General features: G+C 35.5%; 1 protein-coding gene across 1 annotated transcript; it reads right to left on the minus strand.

Moving 5' to 3' along the window:
• Window positions 1-193: 193 nt before the first annotated feature.
• Window positions 194-20,924, minus strand: LOC111051814 (ATP-binding cassette sub-family E member 1). Its single transcript, XM_039432790.1, has 10 exons — window positions 20,781-20,924; window positions 20,068-20,302; window positions 17,785-18,000; window positions 15,928-16,135; window positions 13,361-13,547; window positions 12,270-12,391; window positions 6,409-6,575; window positions 3,705-3,938; window positions 2,689-2,885; window positions 194-563 (listed from the first exon to the last, which is right to left on the minus strand). The coding sequence occupies exons 2-10, from the start codon at window positions 20,278-20,280 to the stop codon at window positions 209-211; spliced, it is 1,899 nt and encodes a 632-aa protein (XP_039288724.1). The 5' UTR covers window positions 20,281-20,302; window positions 20,781-20,924; the 3' UTR covers window positions 194-208.
• Window positions 20,925-21,283: the final 359 nt, after the last annotated feature.

The raw sequence follows: 21,283 nt of genomic DNA on the forward strand, positions 1-21,283 counted from the left end.
GGAACCATTCATTGAATTATTTTATCACAACATGTTTTAACATTGATGCCATTTCAAGTGATATCACTTGAAACATTGAAACATGTTGTGAAAATATAATTAAAAAAAGGGTACTAAGATTTTTATTTTTATTCAATTCTTTCCTTTATTATATAATAGATTTTATTAGGTAAACAAAGGCGGAAATTAACAGATAAACAGAAGTTGGCTAGTGCGAAGCATATAAATGATGTTTATGAAAATATAATATAAAAATGAATAAAACCATTGAGAAATCAGGATTTAAGTTGCTAGAGCTTGACTGAGTTAGTGGGGCGGCGGCACTGACCTTGACCGAGTTCTCCTTGTTGATGCGAGGCCGGAAGTTGTTGGGGTCGCGACGGAAAGTGATGCCGAGCAGTTCGAGGAAGCGGTTCATGCCGGCGAGCAGCGACTGAGGCGAGTGCGCCGTCGTGCTCACCGACGCGATGCCCTCGAACACGATCACCCTGTCGGCCAGGTACGTCGCCATTATGAAGTCGTGCTCCACCACGAAGCCTGTCTTCTTTGCGTGCAGGATGAATCTGCAGCACATGCATCAGAAACATTGCATACTGGATGATCAAGAATAAATTGTATACTGGATTCAATGTCCAACAATAAATTAATCAAACTTAGCCAAGTATAGAATCGAAGCAGTTATATTATACTGTGGTATTTTCCCCCATATTTGGACTGATTCTTCATCTATTATTTTCAAAAAAACCAACACATTAAAATGATCACTAAATAAAATCATTGAAACGATTGTCACTGAAATGTGTATTGTTACTAAAATTATCAAGAGAGAGAAAATAAGTCTATTACTATTACTATTGCTATTACTCTCCTGAATTCACATAAGATTACAAAGTCCAAAATAAGGTTAGGCCTATGTCTTTTAGGTCTTCACTTTCACTAAATTTTATTTGTATTTAAACTGGTTATGGAAGTTTGTGGATGACTTGTTTTTGTAATAATTGTTTTTTTGTGCAGACATATTGAAGTCAAAACGCTCAATATTCAACCTCAAAGTGTCCTGTCTGAAGTTTTTAATCACTTTTGAACGTGTAATGTATTGATGTTTTTCTCAAATTTTCATTGTTTCACTTCATTTTTTCTGTGCGGCCTTGTTTGGCCAATCTCTTACTTCTAGTGTGTGGTGGAAGTCGGTCTCTAATTAAATGCCAAATATTTTCTCCTTACCATGAAAAGTATAATTTGAATTGGGAATGTAGATTCTAAATAACGGGAAAAGGTAAGGATAAAGAAAAGAAGATATTCTTATGTACTTTTGAGTGTACTCAATCCCACAGTATCTTGAATGACTTAGGCTCGACCTACATTGAATCCGTCAACTAGGGTCGGTTGAAGATGGACGGACGGAAGAAAAAACAACTGTTCGATCATATAATAGAGTAAAGATACCGTAATCATTGTCATTGTGCTACTTCGAAATATGTAATTATAATATATGATACTGGCAGCGCCTATAAACAATTGCTGTCAGTTTAATTCTAAGATAAAATATTGTAATTTTTTGTTTGTATAAGAAAAAGGAGAATAAATTTCATTTTCATTTTCACTTTTAGTAATCATTTGTCTCTGATCATACTACAAACACAGCTACCTTAGTCGGTTCCAATGTGGGCCCAGCCTAGAACATTCAATAAACTGTAAGATCATGCATTCTTTTTGAAACACATCACGTCTACAGTTGACATAGGATCTTCTTTAAACAAATTTCATCGGAGAACCACATATATTTTGATCCCAAAAAGTTTCTAGCATGTTGAAAATTCCATGTTTTTTGCTCAAAATGTCTCACCATTGACGAACGTAATCATTAATTGGTAAATAACTATATGTCGTATGAAAATGATCCAGACACCAATAGCACCAATAGAAAGGAGCCTTCTCCTCTTTATTTTGATACTAGCATGTAACCCGTGCTTTGCACTAGGAACATTTGGTGTTGTAAAATGCAATCTCCTTATGTCCACGAAACATAAAATAAATGAAATAATTATTCTTTTTTTTCAAAATTACCTTACGTGGATAATCTTTATAAGAGTTGAAGATTTATAGTGAAAAAATGGCGTTGATATGTCTCGAACCCACAACCTTTGATTCATCAACCGCGCTCGCCAACAACTGAGCTACTTGTTGCTTAGTTGAGCAACGGAGTCATTTCGAGAAAACCCGGTTTGGTTGAGCTTTTATAGTTACGTAAACTTTGAATCACAAATTGAAAAAATTATTAATTAATTTTATATACTTTAGCACTACTGGAATATCGGAGATGATATTCTGCATACAATTCAGTACTTAGATTCGAAATTTGAGAAAGTTGCAATTTACACATATTGGCAACGCTGTTGTTTCTTCCGGTGGAGGGCTAAGTCTCATTTATTTTATAAAAACTATAGATACTATAATTATTATAGAAGTCCAATTTACCGCCCACGGAAGGGGTAATTGGATATGTCAATAATGTAGCCAAATCAGTTCTATTTAAATTATTATAATACAAACTATAAGTTAGATACCATTATTATTACTATTAGTCCAATCTACTATCCACGGAAGGGGTATTTGGAAATGTCGATAATTTAGTCAAATCAAGTCCTATTCCAATTATTTGAAACAAGCTATAAGTTGGACACTGACCTCTTGATGACCTTGGCACAGGCCAAGCGCTGTTCGGAGTCGAGGTAGGCGGATGGTTCGTCGATGAGGTAGACGTCAGCCGGCTTGCCGAGGCAGAGTGCCATCGCGACACGCTGCAGCTCCCCGCCCGACAGATTCTGCACCTCCTGGTCGATTATGTCGTCCAGCTTCATCGGCTTCATCACGTCTGTCACAAACTACACCAAACAAAACCAACGCCCATATTACAATGCACAAATTGCATGAAAATCAATTATGCCAAAAGCAAGACACTTGAGTTACATTACTATTAAACACCATTAGAAAGCATAGAAACAACACAAATTGGTTGAAATTTAGGTTGGAGTCAATATGACAAATTCAACATAGAAGGAACATGAAAGTGGAACATCATTAGTAAACAGCTCTTCGATCGAGATTCGACACTAGATAGCGATTACAATATTAATGATACTATAGGCTATATTTGAACTAGTAACTTGATGCATTTCAGTGATCAACCTTCGAAACGATCCTAGTTATTTATAAATATATGTCAACTTCCCAGCCATGACTTCAAATATGAAACTTTAACTGCTTTAAATAAATAGCAACCCAACATAACCTCAAATCAAGATTATAATAGTGGATTCATTACTTCAACTTCAACTCGATAGACAAATATTCGACTAAAAGACCTTCGACTAGATAATGAAGATATATGAACTGACAAATATTTAGTATACTAGGTAGCGAGCACATAAAGATACTAGATATAACTATGTAATAAGGCCCTGAGAAAAGAATGATGGAGGACATATAAATAGGAGCTTTAATTTATAAACCGATGTATATTATAATGATTGTAGGCATCGATTGTAAGAATGATCGAACGAATGTAGGCATCCTTAATCTAGTCAAGTAGAAGGTACTACATTCTTGTCCACTTTCTTGTCAAGGAAGTGGATGAAGAAACATATAAAGAACAAGAATAATAGATGAATAGGAGTGGGGGGGGGGGCGTTTTACTAACATACCTGTGGATGTATGTAGGCGTCCTTGATCTTGTCATGCAGGAGGGAGCGGACCTGGCCATTGTACTTGGGACTGATCTTCTGTGGCTTGTAGCTGATGTTGAGCACGGGCACGTCTGCCGAGCCGCTGTCGGGTCGGTCTCTGCCGGCCAGCAGTCGGATGAATGTCGTTTTGCCCGTGCCGTTCTCGCCCAGCAACACCAGGATTTCACTGTCGGTGAACTGACCCTGTCGTACCTAAACAAATAATCCAAACACTCGTATTCTCTAAAACAAGAAAAAAAAAATACAATAATTGTACAAGAATAAGTAATTAAAAACACCGAATATAGTGCCCTTTTATACACAAGCGTTTCGCTTTCCATCAGCGAATCCCATATCATCTGTATCTTACTGTTTCTGTACAAATACATATATAATCACTGATGTATTGTATACAGCTGATGAAAAATCACTGTAATCACTGTTCATGGCGCAAAAGTCTGTACGCAGCTAAACTTTAAACACCTATTTTTAGGTTATTATATTCGTTCTATTTTATCACTAAATGTAACCCTGGTAATTTATAAGATTAAGTAACTTCGATAATTCGGACCTCTATAACTCGAAATCCTCTTTAATTTCTAGTAGACGTTTCAACCCTGAAAATCCTCTTTAATTTGTAGTCTTGTTTGGAACAACTCTCTGTAATTCGTTTTTATTTTTTTTAATTTTATAATACGGGAGGGGAAGATAATAATATTACAGTATACTATGCTATACAGTATACTTACTATCACTAACCAATTCTCCAAATATGTGGTCATCAAACAGAATTTACATAGACTGCCAGACGAAATTTTTTCTATAGACAAGGTATTCAGTCCGATTCAGTACAGTATTGGACGTCGGCGTAAAGATTTCGTTAATCGGTTTGTGAATATTATTTGTAAGGTCGGCCACCAACGGACAAGACAAGCGTTGAACATGTGTGGACACACATGTTTGATAGACAAGTTGTGTCAATAGCGAAAAGCTTCGAATACATTTTTTCGAGGTTTCTATTCACATAGAACGTGAATTTCTGTCCATTAAGGCTGTGCAAAGGCTAAAAATAAACATTCTACTAGTGATATTTTTCATAGTTTCTCGATTTGTATATCATCAAGCCATCAAAATAAAAACGTTTTCCAGGAAAACATTTTTTTCCCGATCATTACTTTTTACTTTCCTTGCCCTATTACCATGGGTAAGGAAAGTATTGCTTTTCGAAAAAAATTAAGGTACCCCAATTTCAAAATTTCTATACGTTTCAAGGTCCCCTGAGTCCAAAAATTGGTTTTTGGTCTTTATGTGTGTGTGTGTGGTGTGTGTGTGTGTGTGTGGTGTGTGTGTGTGTGTGTGTGGTGTGTGTGTGTGTGTATATATGTGCGTCTGTATACACGATATCTCATCTCCCAATTAACGGAATGACTTGAAATTTGGAACTTAAGGTCCTTACACTATAAGTATCCGACATGGACAATTTCGATCAAATGCAATTCAAGATGGCGGCTAAAATGGCGAAAATGTTGTCAAAAACAGGGTTTTACGCGATTTTCTCGAAAATGGCTTCAACGATTTCGATCAAATTTATAACTAAAATAGTCATTGATAAGCTATATCAACTGCCACAAGTCCCATATCTGTAAAAATTTCAGGAGCTCCGCCCCATCTATGCAAAGTTTGATTTTAGATTTCCAATTATCAGGTGTCAGATATAATTTAAACGAAATATTCAGAGTGGAAAAGATTGAGCATAAAATGTCCAGTATTATTTTCACCTAAAATTGAAAATAAGCTTGAAATTTGAGAAAATGTGATTATTCAATTGCAAATGTTGATTCTATTAAATCATTCACTATGAAGAGATAGCAGATCTCAGGTGTATCCAGCGTTATTGTCCTGTCACCAGCTGGCTCAGATCTTTGAATAGTAGACTTGAGATGCGCGGGAACACTAGCGTCAGTTGATCAATTTTCATAGCGGCAAGGAAAGTTGTGTGAGTGCGCCACACCAGATTTTTGAGATATGAGCGCCTAAAGTTCAAATTTTTGGGACAGAATGTTTCAAATTCGGTTAGAGATAAATCGATGAGATTCAGAGGATAAATTCTTCATGGTATTGTTGATTTAATAAAACAAAAATGTTTTGAAAATATTTTTGATAAAGTTATTCAATTTACTAAAAATGACCAAAAATAACTTAAAAAAAGTTATTTTTTTACTTATTTTTGGTCATTTTGAATAACTTTATCAAAAATTGATATTTTCAGGAAATTTTTGTTTTATTCAATCATCAATACCATGAAGAATTCATCTACTAAATCTCATGGATTTATTTATTACCGAATTTGAAATGTTGTCCCAAAAATTTGAACTTTAGGCGCTCATATCACAAAAAGTAATGATCGGAAAAAATATTTTCCTGAGAAAACTTTTTCATTTTGATAGATTGATGATATACAAATCGAGAAACTATGAAAAATATCACCAGTAGAAAGTTTATTTTTAGCCTTTGCACAGCCTCAAGATCTGCTTTGCCTAATGACACACAAGGGTAGTAAACCAATGTTAATCAAGTAATGATCAACGTAAATCAATGTCTACTTTAAAACGTAAATCTCACTATAGAAATTATTTATTTATTCAAACAAATAGAATTAAGTTTTAACTTTTATTGAATTTACCTCGAGATGGAAGTCGCCCATGGTTTTAGTCATGGCCGGATACTCGTAGTGGTTCATACGCTTCACTTCTTCCTCAGTGGCAGATTCGGCCACTTTGAAAACAAGTGACTCATCGCGAAAACGAAGGTTCTCCGTCGGAACGAATCCGTCCAAGAATATGTTGATACCTGACAATAGATAAGTTCCAATTAGTAAGATTACAAACAAAGATTTAATTTGTGTATTTATGTACACAAAATTTAACTGAAATTGATAAAAATAAAGGAAAATATTAAGCTACTCTTTGGAACTATTTTTATCAAAATTTGGGGAAGGAGTATTTTTGGGCTACCTAAAAATGAGAATGTTGTTCGTTTCCCAATTATCTGAATGTATTGTGTATGATTAAATGTAAAAATAAATAAAGATGCACAATAAAATGTGCGATAGTAAGAAACAGCATATAAAAACCATGCAGATAAAACAACCTACATTTCCCAGACCCCCCCCCCACCAAGCCCAATTGCGATTTGAGCATTACACATCGTTTGTGCTTCGTTTTTGCACGAATGTGGTGCACGTACATGTAACGTTTGTGCACACTTTTTAAGCAAAGAAATGAATCGTTGCAGGAGTGAGGTATAGTACAGTGGTCAAGGGGGGCTGGGGAAATGCTATCCCCCAAACAGTCAAAACACTCTAATTTTTGGCTCAATCGTTTGAGCATAGTTTGTGCACGAGTGTGCACATACATGTAACGTTTGTGCACACTTTTTAACCAAAGAAATTGATCGTTGCAGGAGTAAGGTATAGTACAGTGGTCAAGGGGGGCTGGGGAAATGCTATCCCCCAAACAGTCAAAACACTCCAATTTTCGGCTCAATCGTTTGTGCACGAAAGAGGTGCAAATACATGTAACGTTTGTGCACACTTTTTAAGCGAAGAAATGGATCGTTGCAGAAGTGAGGTATAGTACAGTGGTCAAGGGGGGCTGGGGAAATGCTATCCCTCAAACAGTCAAAACACTCCAATTTTCGGCTCAATCGTTTGTGCACGAATGTGCACATACATGTAACGTTTGTGCACACTTTTTAAGCAAAGAAATGAATCGTTGCAGGAGTGAGGTATAGTACAGTGGTCAAGGGGGGCTGGGGAAATGCTATCCCCCAAACAGTCAAAACACTCCAATTTTCGGCTCAATCGTTTGTGCACGAGTGTGCACATACATGTAACGTTTGTGCACACTTTTTAACCAAAGAAATGGATCGTTGCAGGAGTGAGGTATAGTACAGTGGTCAAGGGGGGCTGGGGAAATGCTATCCCCCAAACAGTCAAAACACTCCAATTTTCGGCTCAATCGTTTGTGCACGAAAGAGGTGCAAATACATGTAACGTTTGTGCACACTTTTTAAGCGAAGAAATGGATCGTTGCAGGAGTGAGGTATAGTACAGTGGTCAAGGAGGGCTGGGGAAATGCTATCCCTCAAACAGTCAAAACACTCAATTTTCGGCTCAATCGTTTGTGTACGAATGTGGTGCACATACATGTAACGTTTGTGCACACTTTTTAAGCAAAGAAATGAATCGTTGCAGGAGTGAGGTATAGTACAGTGGTCAAGGGGGGCTGGGGAAATGCTATCCCCCAAACAGTCAAAACACTCCAATTTTCGGCTCAATCGTTTGTGTACGAATGTGGTGCACATACATGTAACGTTTGTGCACACTTTTTAAGCAAAGAAATGAATCGTTGCAGGAGTGAGGTATAGTACAGTGGTCAAGGGGGGCTGGGGAAATGCTATCCCCCAAACAGTCAAAACACTCCAACTTTCGGCTCAATCATTTGTGCATAGTTTGTGCACGAATGTGGAGCACAAACGTAACGTTTGTGCTCACTTTTTAAGCAAAGAAATGAATCGTTGCAGGAGTGAGGTATAGTACAGTGGTCAAGGGGGGCTGGGGAAATGCTATCCCTCAAACAGTCAAACACTCTAATTTTTGGCTCAATCGTTTGAGCATAGTTTGTCCACGAGTGTGCACATACATGTAACGTTTGTGCACACTTTTTAAGCAAAGAAATTGATCGTTTATTAATTAGTAAATTGATAGATTTTTATTAGTAATAATAAAGTGAAAATGATATAATGTACTGTATATGATACTTTACACTACTTATTCTTCTAAAAATGATAAAACAGGGTGAAATCAATTTGATTGAACCCACATCACTTCTGTTATTAAGCTCACAGATTAGCCTATTAGTTTATTATTTTGTATAGATATTTGTCAATTATTTCGGAAGTTGATTGATTTATTGGTATAATCTCATAAATCTCGAAATACTTAAAAAGTACAGAAAATACTTCTAAAGTGACTACAATTTTATCTGGAGCTATTGTTTCAATATTTCAACAGTTACTAACTGGAATTACAGAAATTTTGGACTTGTGGTATTCAAGTAACAGTCTTTCGAATAATTGAAGTCAGGTTGTGACTAGAAAGATATATTAATTCTAGCTCACAAGATTCGTCATCTTCATAGTTAAGTCAGAAACCTCCCGGGATATCCTCGAAGATTCTGTCTTGGAATTTCATCCTAAGCTAATTTTAGCAATCATTGATACTCATATCGTACCGGTATTCATTCAATACCTGATAGTTTTATTTAGGGAATGAAAATAAATTAAGTTTTTTTAGATGGATATCTACACTCCTTACAATACGAGGACCTTTATTCCAGAGCTAGATTAATTGGTGTTGAACGTATGTTGAGGAAATCTCTTGTAATAAGAAAAAACTCTATATTCCTAAGAAACAAAGAATCTGATCTCTTATTCAATTCTAAATAAGTATCTAACCTTGACAAGGGCTACAGAAGTTATGTGAATCTTCAAGAGTATCCAACAGTCTCATATAAAAATACAGAGAGCCTGATTGAAAAATTCTTTTTAGTTGGGAAAAACATCGGATGACCGATGTCTAGATAAAACCATCGAACAGTAGAAGTAAACATCGATGTTTGATGTAGAAACATCCATGTTTTTAAACATCAATGTATCGATACCCATCCCTAATTGAAACTCTACTTCATACACAAGCGGAATAATCATTTGAAGATATTATTTTTTAGATACAATTTTTGTTAACTATTTCATGTGTAGTAGCCTACATGTCGCCGAAAATTTTGGTGTTTTGACAGTTCGGGGGGGATAGCATTTTCCCAGCCCCCATATCCAGTTACAGGCTTTTGAAGATGATTTTGATAAGTGCTCAAACGGAGAAAGTACATGCACATTGTACACATTCAAAGCACAAACGGTTGACCCAAATTTACTGTTTTTTATCACTTTGGGGGGGAGGGGGACGTTCCCTTGGCCACTCTACTGTACCTCACTCCTGCAACGATCCATTTCCTTGCTTAAAAAGTGTGCACAAACGTTACATGTATGTGCACATTCGTGCACAAACGATTGAGTCGAAAATTTAAGTGTTTTGACTGTTTGGGGGATAGCATTTCCCCAGCCCCCCCTTGACCACTGTACTACATCTCACTCCTGCAACGATCCATTTCCTTGCTTAAAAAGTGTGCACAAACGTTACATTTATGTGCACAAATGATGCACAAACGATGTGTGATGCTCAAATCGCAATTACGATGAGTGGGGGGGCTATCGTTTCCTCATCCCTCTTGACCACTGTACTCTACCTCACTCCTGTGATGACCCATTTCCTTGCTTAAAAAGTGTGCACAAACTTTACATGTACGTGCACAAACGATGCACAAACTCTCGTTTCCCAAGCCCCCTAATAGAATTTTCAAATAATTTGTCCAGTTTGCGTGCACAAACGCAGAGTGGTCGTGCACATTCGTGCACAAACGATGTGTAATGCTCAAATCGCAATTACGATGAGTGGGGGGCTCTCGTTTCCCCATCCCCCCTTGACCACTGTACTATACCTCACTCCTTTGATGACCCACTTCCTTGCTTAAAAAGTGTGCACAAACGATGTACAAGCTCAAATCGCCTTTGGGCTAGGTGGGGGGCCAGGGAAATGTACGTGATAGATAGAACAAGTTAATAAGCCATGAAATTCTAAAACAAGACTATATAAAATGAATTGAGATCGAGATAATTTCAGAAGTTTCTTCTCATTATTTCTTGATAGTCGACTGAAGCTGGAGAAGTGTGAGATACTGAAATTATTATGCATTGAAAGACTTGATGAGGTAATTTCATAAGTTTTAAGATTTTTCTCATCTTTTGCAGATATTTTGGACAAAACTAGCAGACTAAGGATGGAAGGAAAAATGAGATACTGTAATTATTCAATTTTTAAACACGAAAGACTTTTCCAAAACTAATAACGTTACAACGCCTCACGTTACAATGGACTACATTACATACGATGTGTATCAAAACATAGGTTAGCCTTCCTATTCTTCAATTTTTATTTTATTTTGCAGGTTCAATTTGCATTTAGAAAAATCTGGTGTGGCGCACTCACACAACTTTCCTTGCCGTTATGAAAATTTCGGCAAAAACCGTCTCGTGTGTCTCCGGCGTAAGAGTCGAGTTTTCGGAAATATAATTTAAAATTGTTCAGCTGACGAGATCAAATTCTGCTATCTCTTCCAGTGAATGATTTAATAGAATTAACAGTTGCCTTTCTCATTAAGTTTGCATTTTAATAATCACATTTTTTTGAATTTCGAGCTTATTTTCAATTTTAGGTGGACGTATTTCAAATTTACAGGACATTAATTGTAGAGATTTTCATGCTCAATCTTTTCCACTTGAAATTTTTAGTTTAAATTGTTTCTGAAGCCTGATAATTGGGAATCTAAAATCAAACTTTGCATTGATGGGGCAGACAGAGCTCCTGAAATTTTTACGGATATGGGACTCGTGGCAGTTGATAGAGCTCATCAATGACTATTTTAGGTATAAATTTGATCGAAGTCGTTGGAGCAATTTTCGAGAAAATCGCGAAAAACCCTGTTTTTGAAGACATTTTTGTCATTCTAGCCGCCATCTTGAATTGCATTTGATCGAAATTTATAGTGTCGGATCCTTATAGTGTAAGGACCTTAAGTTCCAAATTTCAAGTCATTCCATTAATTGGGAGATGAGATATCGTGTATACAGACGTACATACACACACACACACGTACAGAACAATACCCAAAAACCACTTTTTGGACTCAGGGGAACTTGAAACGTATAGAAATTTACAAATTGAGGTATCTTAATTTTTTCAAAAAAAAGGAAAGCAATTAGGCCTACCTATGGTAATAGGGCAGGGAAAGTAAAGATGAAACACCAATAATGGTTTAAAATTTTTATCATGTGAGAATGGATGGTGGTCTTGACTCGTAGCTTTCTGACAACTAGGGCCCGGTTGCACAACAGCCGGCTAAATTTTAACTGTGATTAATTCCACGAGAACCAATCAGAGAAGTTTTATTTTCAAAAACGCCTTCTCTGATTGGTTCTCGAAGGCGTTTTAGAAAAGACGGCATTTCTGATTGGTTCTCGTGGAATTAATCACGGTTAAAATTTAGCCGGTTGTTGTGCAACAGGCACTTAGTTCTAATGCTTTGAATTGATTGTTAGATAGATTATTGGATAAACCGACAGCAAAATTAAAAAAAAAAAACAAGCGGCCCTTGGCGCTGTGTGTGTGTGTGTGTGTGTGTGTGTGTGTGTGTGTGTGTGTGTGTGTGTGTGTGGTGTGTGTGTGTGTGTGTGTGTGTGTGTGTATGAATAACACTAATGGTCCCCATTCAACCATTAATGACAGTCTCATTAAGGTATGTCTCAAATATACCAACTCAGCCAGTCGCTTACAAGGTATTTTAATGTGGTATGATTTGTTGAACTGACCTTCCCTGACCGAGAAAGGCATAGTGACCACTCCATATGCTCCAGGCACACCGTACAGGCAGCAAATGAAATCAGACAAATAGTCAAGCACCGACAGATCGTGTTCCACCACTATTATGAACCTGAAACAATACATTTTCATACATTTCGTGCAATTCAATTTCTAATAAAACTACATACAATGAAACTTCTTGATCTCTTGATGAACCAGTAAGTTTCTCAGCAGATTCGATCTATCAATTATATTTTATAAATATTACTCTAAAGTTTATTGATGACAAATGTGCAAGTTTATGTTTAGCTTTGAACTTGTAGCATGCGCTCAGGTTTTCCTTGCCGGCTGTGCCAACCAGTAATATTTATTTTATTCTATAGTAAAAAGCTTATTTGATTTCATTGTATTGTAAAATTGAAATTATTGTAAGTTTTCTTAGGTAATATTATTTTGGCAAATAAATTATCATCATTATTATTGATTAAAACCTGTCTAACAATAGAGAAAATAAAAATAAATTTCTCGACTCTTATTCTGTGTTCTAACTGACTTATCCTCCAATGGAATAAGAATCATTGAGATATTAAGATGTTACATGTGAAACTAATGTGTCCGTAACACATTAAATGTGGAAGAGACAACATATTTTCCATTTCAACAGTCTGTGTGATAGCCTATCTCCCAAATAGCATAAGCTTTTTCAAATAAATGGAAAAATTAAAGAAATTGTATGCAATTAATTCCAGCTGACTAAATGATAAAATCAAAACAATTTTTTTTCTTATGCACTTTCAATGTTATTTTCATATCCTGAAAAAAGACGAAGGAGTGAGTCAATTTTGTAGTCCAACAAACTTGAACTGTAAAAAGATTCGAAGAATATGTGTTCAAAATTAAAATATGATTGATCAATTATTTTTAAAGTTATTGTAGAACAAAAAAACAGACGGACAACGACTTTGGACTTCAGTACCTAAGTCAAAAGTGAGAACTCGCTAAAGCTAAACAATTTCTAAAATTTTAAACAATTTTCCCAAATTAATAATGCGAATATTTTGAAATTTAATTGGAAAACTTTTAACTGATGATTACGTACTTATCAGGCTGTATGAGGGATCGGATAGTGGAGGCGGCTTTGAGACGCTGCTTCACGTCCAAATAGCTGGACGGCTCATCGAACATGAATATGTCGCCATCTTGGATGCACACCATGGCACACGCAAACCGCTGCAGTTCACCACCAGACAAGTCCTCTATCGACCGGTTCCTGATCTTTTGTAAATCTAAAAGAATAAAATGAAAATAGATTTCAAATGTTCATAATATTTATGACCAGACTCAAAACCTCTTTTAATCGTCTTTCACGAAACCATTTTTCCTGATTTTTGTAAATCCTGAATAATAAAACAAAACTGACCATTCCGTTTACCATTCAAATAAAACCAAGCCCAATTTCTTTATCACGAGGTTCCTAATCTTTTGTAAATCTACAATTTCATGAACTATTCAAGTAGGTCTTAGTATGTAGCCATACGAGCAATTTTTCATGCGCGAACACAGCTTGATTTCTCACGAATGGGCAACATTCAATGTGATTGGATTAAGACACACAAGCTTATTTTCAAGCTGCAACAGGATCGTTTTCAAGGTCACACGGTTAGTGTTCACGAACATCCATGCTGGAAAAAAAGCTCAACTATAAGCCCTGAAAATATAATTTCGTGCTTTCTTGCGAGTTTGAAAGCGGCGTGAAACCATGGTTCCTTCGAGCGTGAAAACAATGTCCTCTATGCCATTGACTAACGGTATTATCACATTGGATGCACGTATGTGCGAGTGCTCGTGAGATCATGCATGACCAAGTACGCAGATGATAAACAAAATGTGGAAAGAGCCGTTGCGACTTGCCTGTAGCTACTCACACTGAACGCCAACACCAAATGCACGCGTTTAGTGTGAGTGTTCCTATGGCTCTTTCCACATTTTGTCTATCATCTGCGTACTTGGTCATGCATGATCTCACGAGCACTCGCACATAAGTGCATCCAATGAGATCATACCCTGAGGGTGAGGGTGTGTGCACACACAGAGTGGTCAGGCGTACCAGGTTCCTGGAAACCAAATAATTATATGGATACTAAAGTTTATAATTAATTGAATTAACACGAGAAAGAGAAAAGTTGATCTTTAAATTACTGATACTGAAGCTACAGATGACAGCTCTCTCTCTCTGATAGTATATTGTTTTCCTTAAATTTATCTTCAATTGAGATATCCAACTAGAACGCTTGACTCTCGCCATTTTGACGTAAGTGAACCGCAGAACCCGGGACGCCTGACCGCTCTCTGTGTGCCAACTCGATTCAACCACCGTAAAATAATTTCCGCTTCCCTCATTGGTTCTGAAGCATTCCGATCATACAAAATTTTCATACTAAATAGAAGCGACTTGATGTTGTTGAAACCACTGGTTTATTAAAACAAATTGAGATACTAGTTTCGGTTGTTAGACCATAATTATCAATCTCTAGGAAACTCAGTTTACTACCATTACCTCAGTTATTACACAATTATCTTCAAGTAAAAACTGAAACTAGTATTTCAAATTGGTTTAATAAATAGGTGGTTTTGACAAAATCAAGACCTGTTCATTTATCTGCATCACCTTCACAACAACACAGAATGTTAAATCTTCATACTTTGTAAAAATTATTGAATAACTCATTATAGTTGTAATTTATCATGAATTAGTGCATTAAGCAAGCATTATAATGTTACTATTGTATTTTAATATAACTTTAAAGTGAAAAAACACTCACATTCTTTGGTGTGGCGACGACCGTTTCGTGCTGGTATTGCACATTTTCAAGCCAGACAGAAACTAAAGTATTTAAGGTTATGAGGTTGAGTATTTGGTCGAAGTGGGGGTCGAGGGGAGTTTTGGCGGCTGATGGAGGTGGTTTTAAATGAGTTTGTCGAACAGGGTGTGGGAAGAAAAGTTGATTTGATCATTGAGAATATTGTTTGGCTGTTGTTTGGTATACTTGTATATTTCAAACTGTTCCAGTACCTCAATACATCTAATTTGTATATTTCACAATTAATTTAATTTGTATATTTTTTTATACTCGTATATTTCAAACTAGAAAATTAGATGTACTATTGAAATATACAAGTAGCCTACACCAAACAACAGCCAAACAATATTCTCAATGATCAAATCAACTTTTCTACCCACACCCTGTTCGACAAACTCATTTAAATCCACCTCCATCAACCGCCAAAACTCCCCTCGACCCCCACTCCGACCAAATACTCAACCTCATAACCTTAAATACTTTAGTTTCTGTCTGGCTTGAAAATGTGCAATACCAGCACGAAACGGTCGTCGCCACACCAAAGAATGTGAGTGTTTTTTCACTTTAAAGTTATATTAAAATACAATAGTAATAATAATAGTGGAAACAAGATGGATAACCAACAAGGCATTATGATGTATTTACATAGGTAAAGAATTCTAATGCATCTATTTTATTAGATGACGTCATTTAGTCGCGGTTGAATTAAATGGTTAGAATAACGGCTGTTAAATGCAATCTGAGAGTGAATTGAGGTTTCAAATTGATTTGAACCCTCATTAAAATGCTTTCAATTTCGACTCACCTAATAAATCACAGATAAGATTTTGATTGTCCCTCTCGTTCTTCTTGTCTAGTAGTTGCTGAACGGTACCCTTGACAGCTTTTGGTATCTGATCCACGTACTGCGGCTTTATTAAAGCTTTCAAATCGTCCTCCAGGATTTTTGTGAAATAGTTTTGCAGTTCCGAACCTCGAAAGTGGTTAAGAATTACCGTCCAATCGGGTGGATTCTGTAATAAATATCAAATCAAATTTTATTCTCACAATTTACAAATAATACAGTACATTTATATATACCCTTATGTTATGAGAGACTCACATGTAGGCTTAAGCCTGTGTTTGTGAGGGCCTGGCGTGATTCGCTGAATTTAAAATCGATAAACTAAATTATGAAAATTGATATTATATTAAACTAAATTGAGAAAAATACAGATTAAAAAAAATGATATGAGTAAATGTTGATATTGTAGGAAGAAAACAAATAATTGGCTGCAGAAACAGCCAGTTATAATTAATGACTAAAAGTTAGTAAAACTATATATATAAAAAGTAAATTGACTGAAATTCGCATTAGATAGGACAAAGTGAATTATATTCAAACCCATTTCAAGGAGCATTCTGATACAATCTAAGTTTTTTCATTCTGATCAATCTAGTTTTTGTCTACAACTGCTCGTTAAACACTTCTTTACGTACTGCAAACAAAACGTAAAATAGTTGATTTTTGGGTAGGTAAACGATAATCTATTTTACGCTCAATGCACATGCTCAGTACAGTTTTTACTTTACCGGTCATCCAAGTTTCATGATCGCTAATGTTCTTAATCTCAACAACGATTACAATATGATGAATGTATTATTGTATTTATTGTTTAGTAGTCCCATACTGCAGTTGTAGAAAGAATGTCATATTTAATTCGAACTTCTTCATTGCTTTCGCAAAATTATCGCGCTCCATCAGGTGTCGCGCTATAACTATTTCGCTCAAGCAGTCTATTCACTGTCCAGTTAGAAATACAATGCCTATTTTGCCTATGCGATCGCGGCCGACGGCCGAGAAACAATACATTTGCTACTTAAGAGAATGTTCAAACATTCACAGGCTATTTATATTTATATTTAACGTATGGAATTTTTTGTCAAATTTTAAAAATTTCACACTTTTATAAGTGCACATCGAGGGATGAAATGTACTGTATTGCCTGGGGACTGGCTACAGCGAAGTCGTTAGCCTCGCCCTCGCCCAGGTAGGCACGTCTCTCACACTACAGTCACAGGCTGTGAACACTCCTATAAGAGTCAATGAATTCTTTCTGGGAGATATTAGAAACAGTAAAATAAAAAAAGTGACACAATAGGAGCCAATATTGAGAAAAACAATTGAATAAACATAATTTGAGAGAAATCTGAAGTTTTCTCTTGAAAATTACAAACTATCAACTAACCTACATTTTAATAATTGATTGTGACACAATAGGAGCCACATTTAGGCTACATTGTATATTTTTCAACTTGTAATAATGTACATTCTACTGTTGTATACCGTATTTGATAAAAGGAAAAGTTTATTGAAAATGTGCCAAAAAATAGTTTCTTTTCAGTCAAAATTTAATTACAATGAATTCATGAACGAAACAGAGTAATTCCTAATTAATTTCAAATTTATAATCAACGTTGGGTTTATGAAATAATGTGAATAGATTTATGATCTTCAAATTTTAAATTAATAAATGGTTCAGTCAAGAGAAAAAGGTCGACTGCTATTGCTTAAGCAGCTGAAATTTCAATATTTTTCTCGTATTCAACTATCTATACTTGTAATTTTCGATCATTTCCACTTCGTGATTTTTTACATTGTATAATTTTGAATGACACAAACCGTGAACTGTCCCAGATTGGGTTTCTGCTTGCCGGCCAGGATTTTGAGTGCGGTCGACTTGCCAATTCCGTTGGTGCCGACCAATCCCAGAACTTCACCAGGTCTGGGAATCGGCAGCCGGTGCAACTTGAATGAGTTCTGGGAGTAACGATGCGTCGTGTCCTTCTCCAAGTTGCTCGGCAAGTTTATAATTGTGATCGCCTCGAATGGACATTTCTACAACAAAAAACAACAACCGAGAAAATAAATATATGTAATTAATACTGATCAACAGAAGAGGGTAAATTTTTCTATTGAAATTTTTTGACAGTATATAAAAATAATTATTGTGGAAATAAAATTAATTGTAGGCTACCTACAATTGATCCACCCCTGCAATGTGAAGTGAAAAAATAGATAAATCTTATTGTAAAACGCTCATCAAACACATAGATTGTATTGAGGTTTCAATCGACTTCACTAATACAGTGACATAGGGTATAGAATTAAGTATAGAAATTATTCTTTATAATATATTATTACGGTATTCTATTATTATATATGGGAAATTTTCAAATATAGGCCTTTAGAAATAAAGTTAGTTATAGAGGAATACTAAAGTAAAGTTTGTAAAATTATAATTCATATTGTGAATATTATTTTGATTATACCACTCCGTAATTAATTGGAATGAAGATTTCATAAATTTATAATATTATAAAATTCCACATTTAAAAAACACATGGTCGGGGATAGGAAATACTTAGTTGGAGGCCTGGAAGTCCATTTCAGCTGAGCGAGTCACAAAAATCAATGGGAAACTGATAAATTCAATACCGCAGGATATACAGGGATTGTCTTCTTTTGTGCTGAAATACAGGAATAATAGCGGAACCAATGACTGCTGCCATAAACAGATACTTTGAGTCTGACAGGTACCCTGATATCCTCGATGTGGCCAGGACGGTGCCCATACACAAACAAGGAGATACTGATAACCCTGCAAACTATATACCAAACTCTATAGTTTGAGTATTCTCAAAGGTTATAGAAACTGAGATGGAGCAACAACTGGTGAAGTTCTTTGAAGACAACAATCTGCTGACATGGATTTAGGCATGGACGATCCCCATCAGTGCTTTTGATGCTGGGGACTCTCTTGCTTTGGCGATGTGTGACCTTAATAAGGTTTTGACTGTGTGCCCCATGAGTCCCTGATCATCAAACTTCAGAGTGGCACAGTCTTAAAGATGGTGGAGTCCTACCTGAGGAACAGTTAGCTCAGCTTGGTAGTGTTACTTCCAGACTGCAAAGTGTGAATAAACCTCGTTGCAGACTGGCGGGGACCCAAAGTAGCTTCCCAACGCGGGGGCCATAGAATGCTTCACCATTTTTTAAAGAGAAGTGCATGATATGGAATGAAAAAATTCAGCTCGGAACTGAGGAAGAGGCTGCTTTATAGGCCCCTGTAATCGCTGCAGGAGTTGAATGAGAAGCGAGTTTGGCGTTACAGCGCCTTCATAACCCAGATGACTTTGGGTTTCCAAATAACACTGCCGATCTGGAAACTCCAGTTCTAGGCGACGACATCAAGTAGGCCCTACATGTTTAACGCATTATCACTTCTGAACTGATTATTCAACATTTTACATAAAGATTCTGAATTTACCGAGGATGACCTATCTTTATTTTTCCTATTTTAGACCTATCTTTATAGATAGACCTATCTTTATTTTTAATTAACAATGTATTATTTTATATTTGTATTAATTTAATAAAATTAGAATTCTAATTTTGATAATTAGGCTAAAACAAATTTATTCAATTTGTTATGCAAAGTTTCGAGTTACGTATGTTACAATAGTGAGAGTATTGAGTGTAGCCGTGACCGAGATGAAACCTCTCAGACTCTGGTGATCGGTTCTGGATGAGGTCTCCGGTTCGAAGCCCATATTATTTCGCTACGAGTTTTTAACAATAATTGTTTTTTCTATTGTAATATTTGTTAAGATAATACTTCCAATTTTTACCATGAAGCTATAATTAATTCATTTGTGTTTCTTCCAGACTATGGCGGAGAGCGGTTAACACCTGTTTGTTCTGAATAGTTAACAATTCATGGTAGACATGGAGTTCAATTTAATAAAAATAGTATGATTCTGTGATGCCCAAGATTGAATAGATGGACATTAGTCAATATACATTGATAAACCAATTATTTTTCCAAGATTTTTTGCTTTTCTTCTATCAATATTTCACAATTTTCCAAAGTGATGATTCACATAAAAAGAATGTAATACTAACCTTTACACAAATACCACAACCAATGCAGAGTTCTTCGGATATAGATGCGAGTTTGTCATTTGGTGACACTTCTATACACAGTTTGCCCATACGCACAACAGGACAGGACTTTTTGCATTCCTGACGACATCTTTTAGGCTTGCATTTGTCAGAATTAACAATGGCAATCCTAGTCAATTTGTCAGTTTCCTCTGTTGCTTTACTGCGAGGCATTTTAAAGCCGGTAACTATCTACCTGTTGACAAAAATCAAATCGAGTTATAACTAAACTTCATCAAATAAATTTCTCAAAAAATGAGAAATAATATCATAATTGTATCTCAATTCTAGTTACCAATGATAGAATGTACATTCTTATGGACTTTTCAAATGAAAAACTATTTCAATAAAAGAGTTTATTTTTGAGTAAGTTATTGTATTTGATAACTTACACAAAATCAAATAAATGTCGTTTATGATTAGTAACTCATAGAAAAGATACCCTAAAATTTAGGAATTCTTTTTCACTAAAATAAGTCACTGTTCCCAATATTATTTTACTTAGCATCGGCTTAGATATTTGTCATAACCTAAATGTCACAACCAAAACATATTCTATCAATGATTGGCAATCTTACTGGATTGAGATTATTGAAACGTTTTTAAATCATTGAAAGTAGAAAATAAGATTCTAAATTTATAGAATTTGTTGATTAATCAAATGAAATACTTACGTTGAACTACAAAAATTTCTTGCATTGGCCAAACCACGCGGCCTATGCAGTTGATACGTTGAGTTACAAACTTGTAATTGTAATGGAGATTTTGGAGGTTATGTGGAATTCAGCATTCAGGTATGCCAGCGCATCATTATTAAATTATGAAAAATTATTCTAATAGAACATGTTTTCTTTATTCTCAGAGAAAAATTAGAATACGTCAATTCAATCAAGATCCAAAGATACTTATTTGTTCAATCAAATGATCTTGATATATTGGGAAGAAGATTTGGAAAACATTATTGAGTTAAGGTTGGTAGACTATCTCTTTAGCCACATTTTTTGAATCAAATTCTATTACGATAGATTAAAATATTATAGGGTTACTAAATTGTTCAAATACAATTTATTACTTTGAATTTTATAGATTATAGAGACAATAATTGATTTGAATAATTAATTTGCAATTGGAAAGTTTACAAAACATTTGCTCAATCAACAAGAAAGATGCCGTAAAA

The sequence above is a fragment of the Nilaparvata lugens genome, chromosome 7 (assembly GCF_014356525.2).
Source record: "Nilaparvata lugens isolate BPH chromosome 7, ASM1435652v1, whole genome shotgun sequence".
Lineage (NCBI taxonomy): Eukaryota > Metazoa > Arthropoda > Insecta > Hemiptera > Delphacidae > Nilaparvata > Nilaparvata lugens.

Bases quoted from the DNA above. Each gene is read 5' to 3' on its own strand.
- LOC111051814 (XM_039432790.1), bottom strand. From the start codon at position 20,280: ATGCCTCGCAGTAAAGCAACAGAGGAAACTGACAAATTGACTAGGATT. The intron at 18,001-20,067 runs GTTAGTATTACA...TTTTTGTTGTAG, and splicing joins GTTGTGGTATTTGTGTAAAG to AAATGTCCATTCGAGGCGAT. The intron at 16,136-17,784 runs GTTTGTGTCATT...TATTTATTACAG, and splicing joins CCAATCTGGGACAGTTCACG to AATCCACCCGATTGGACGGT.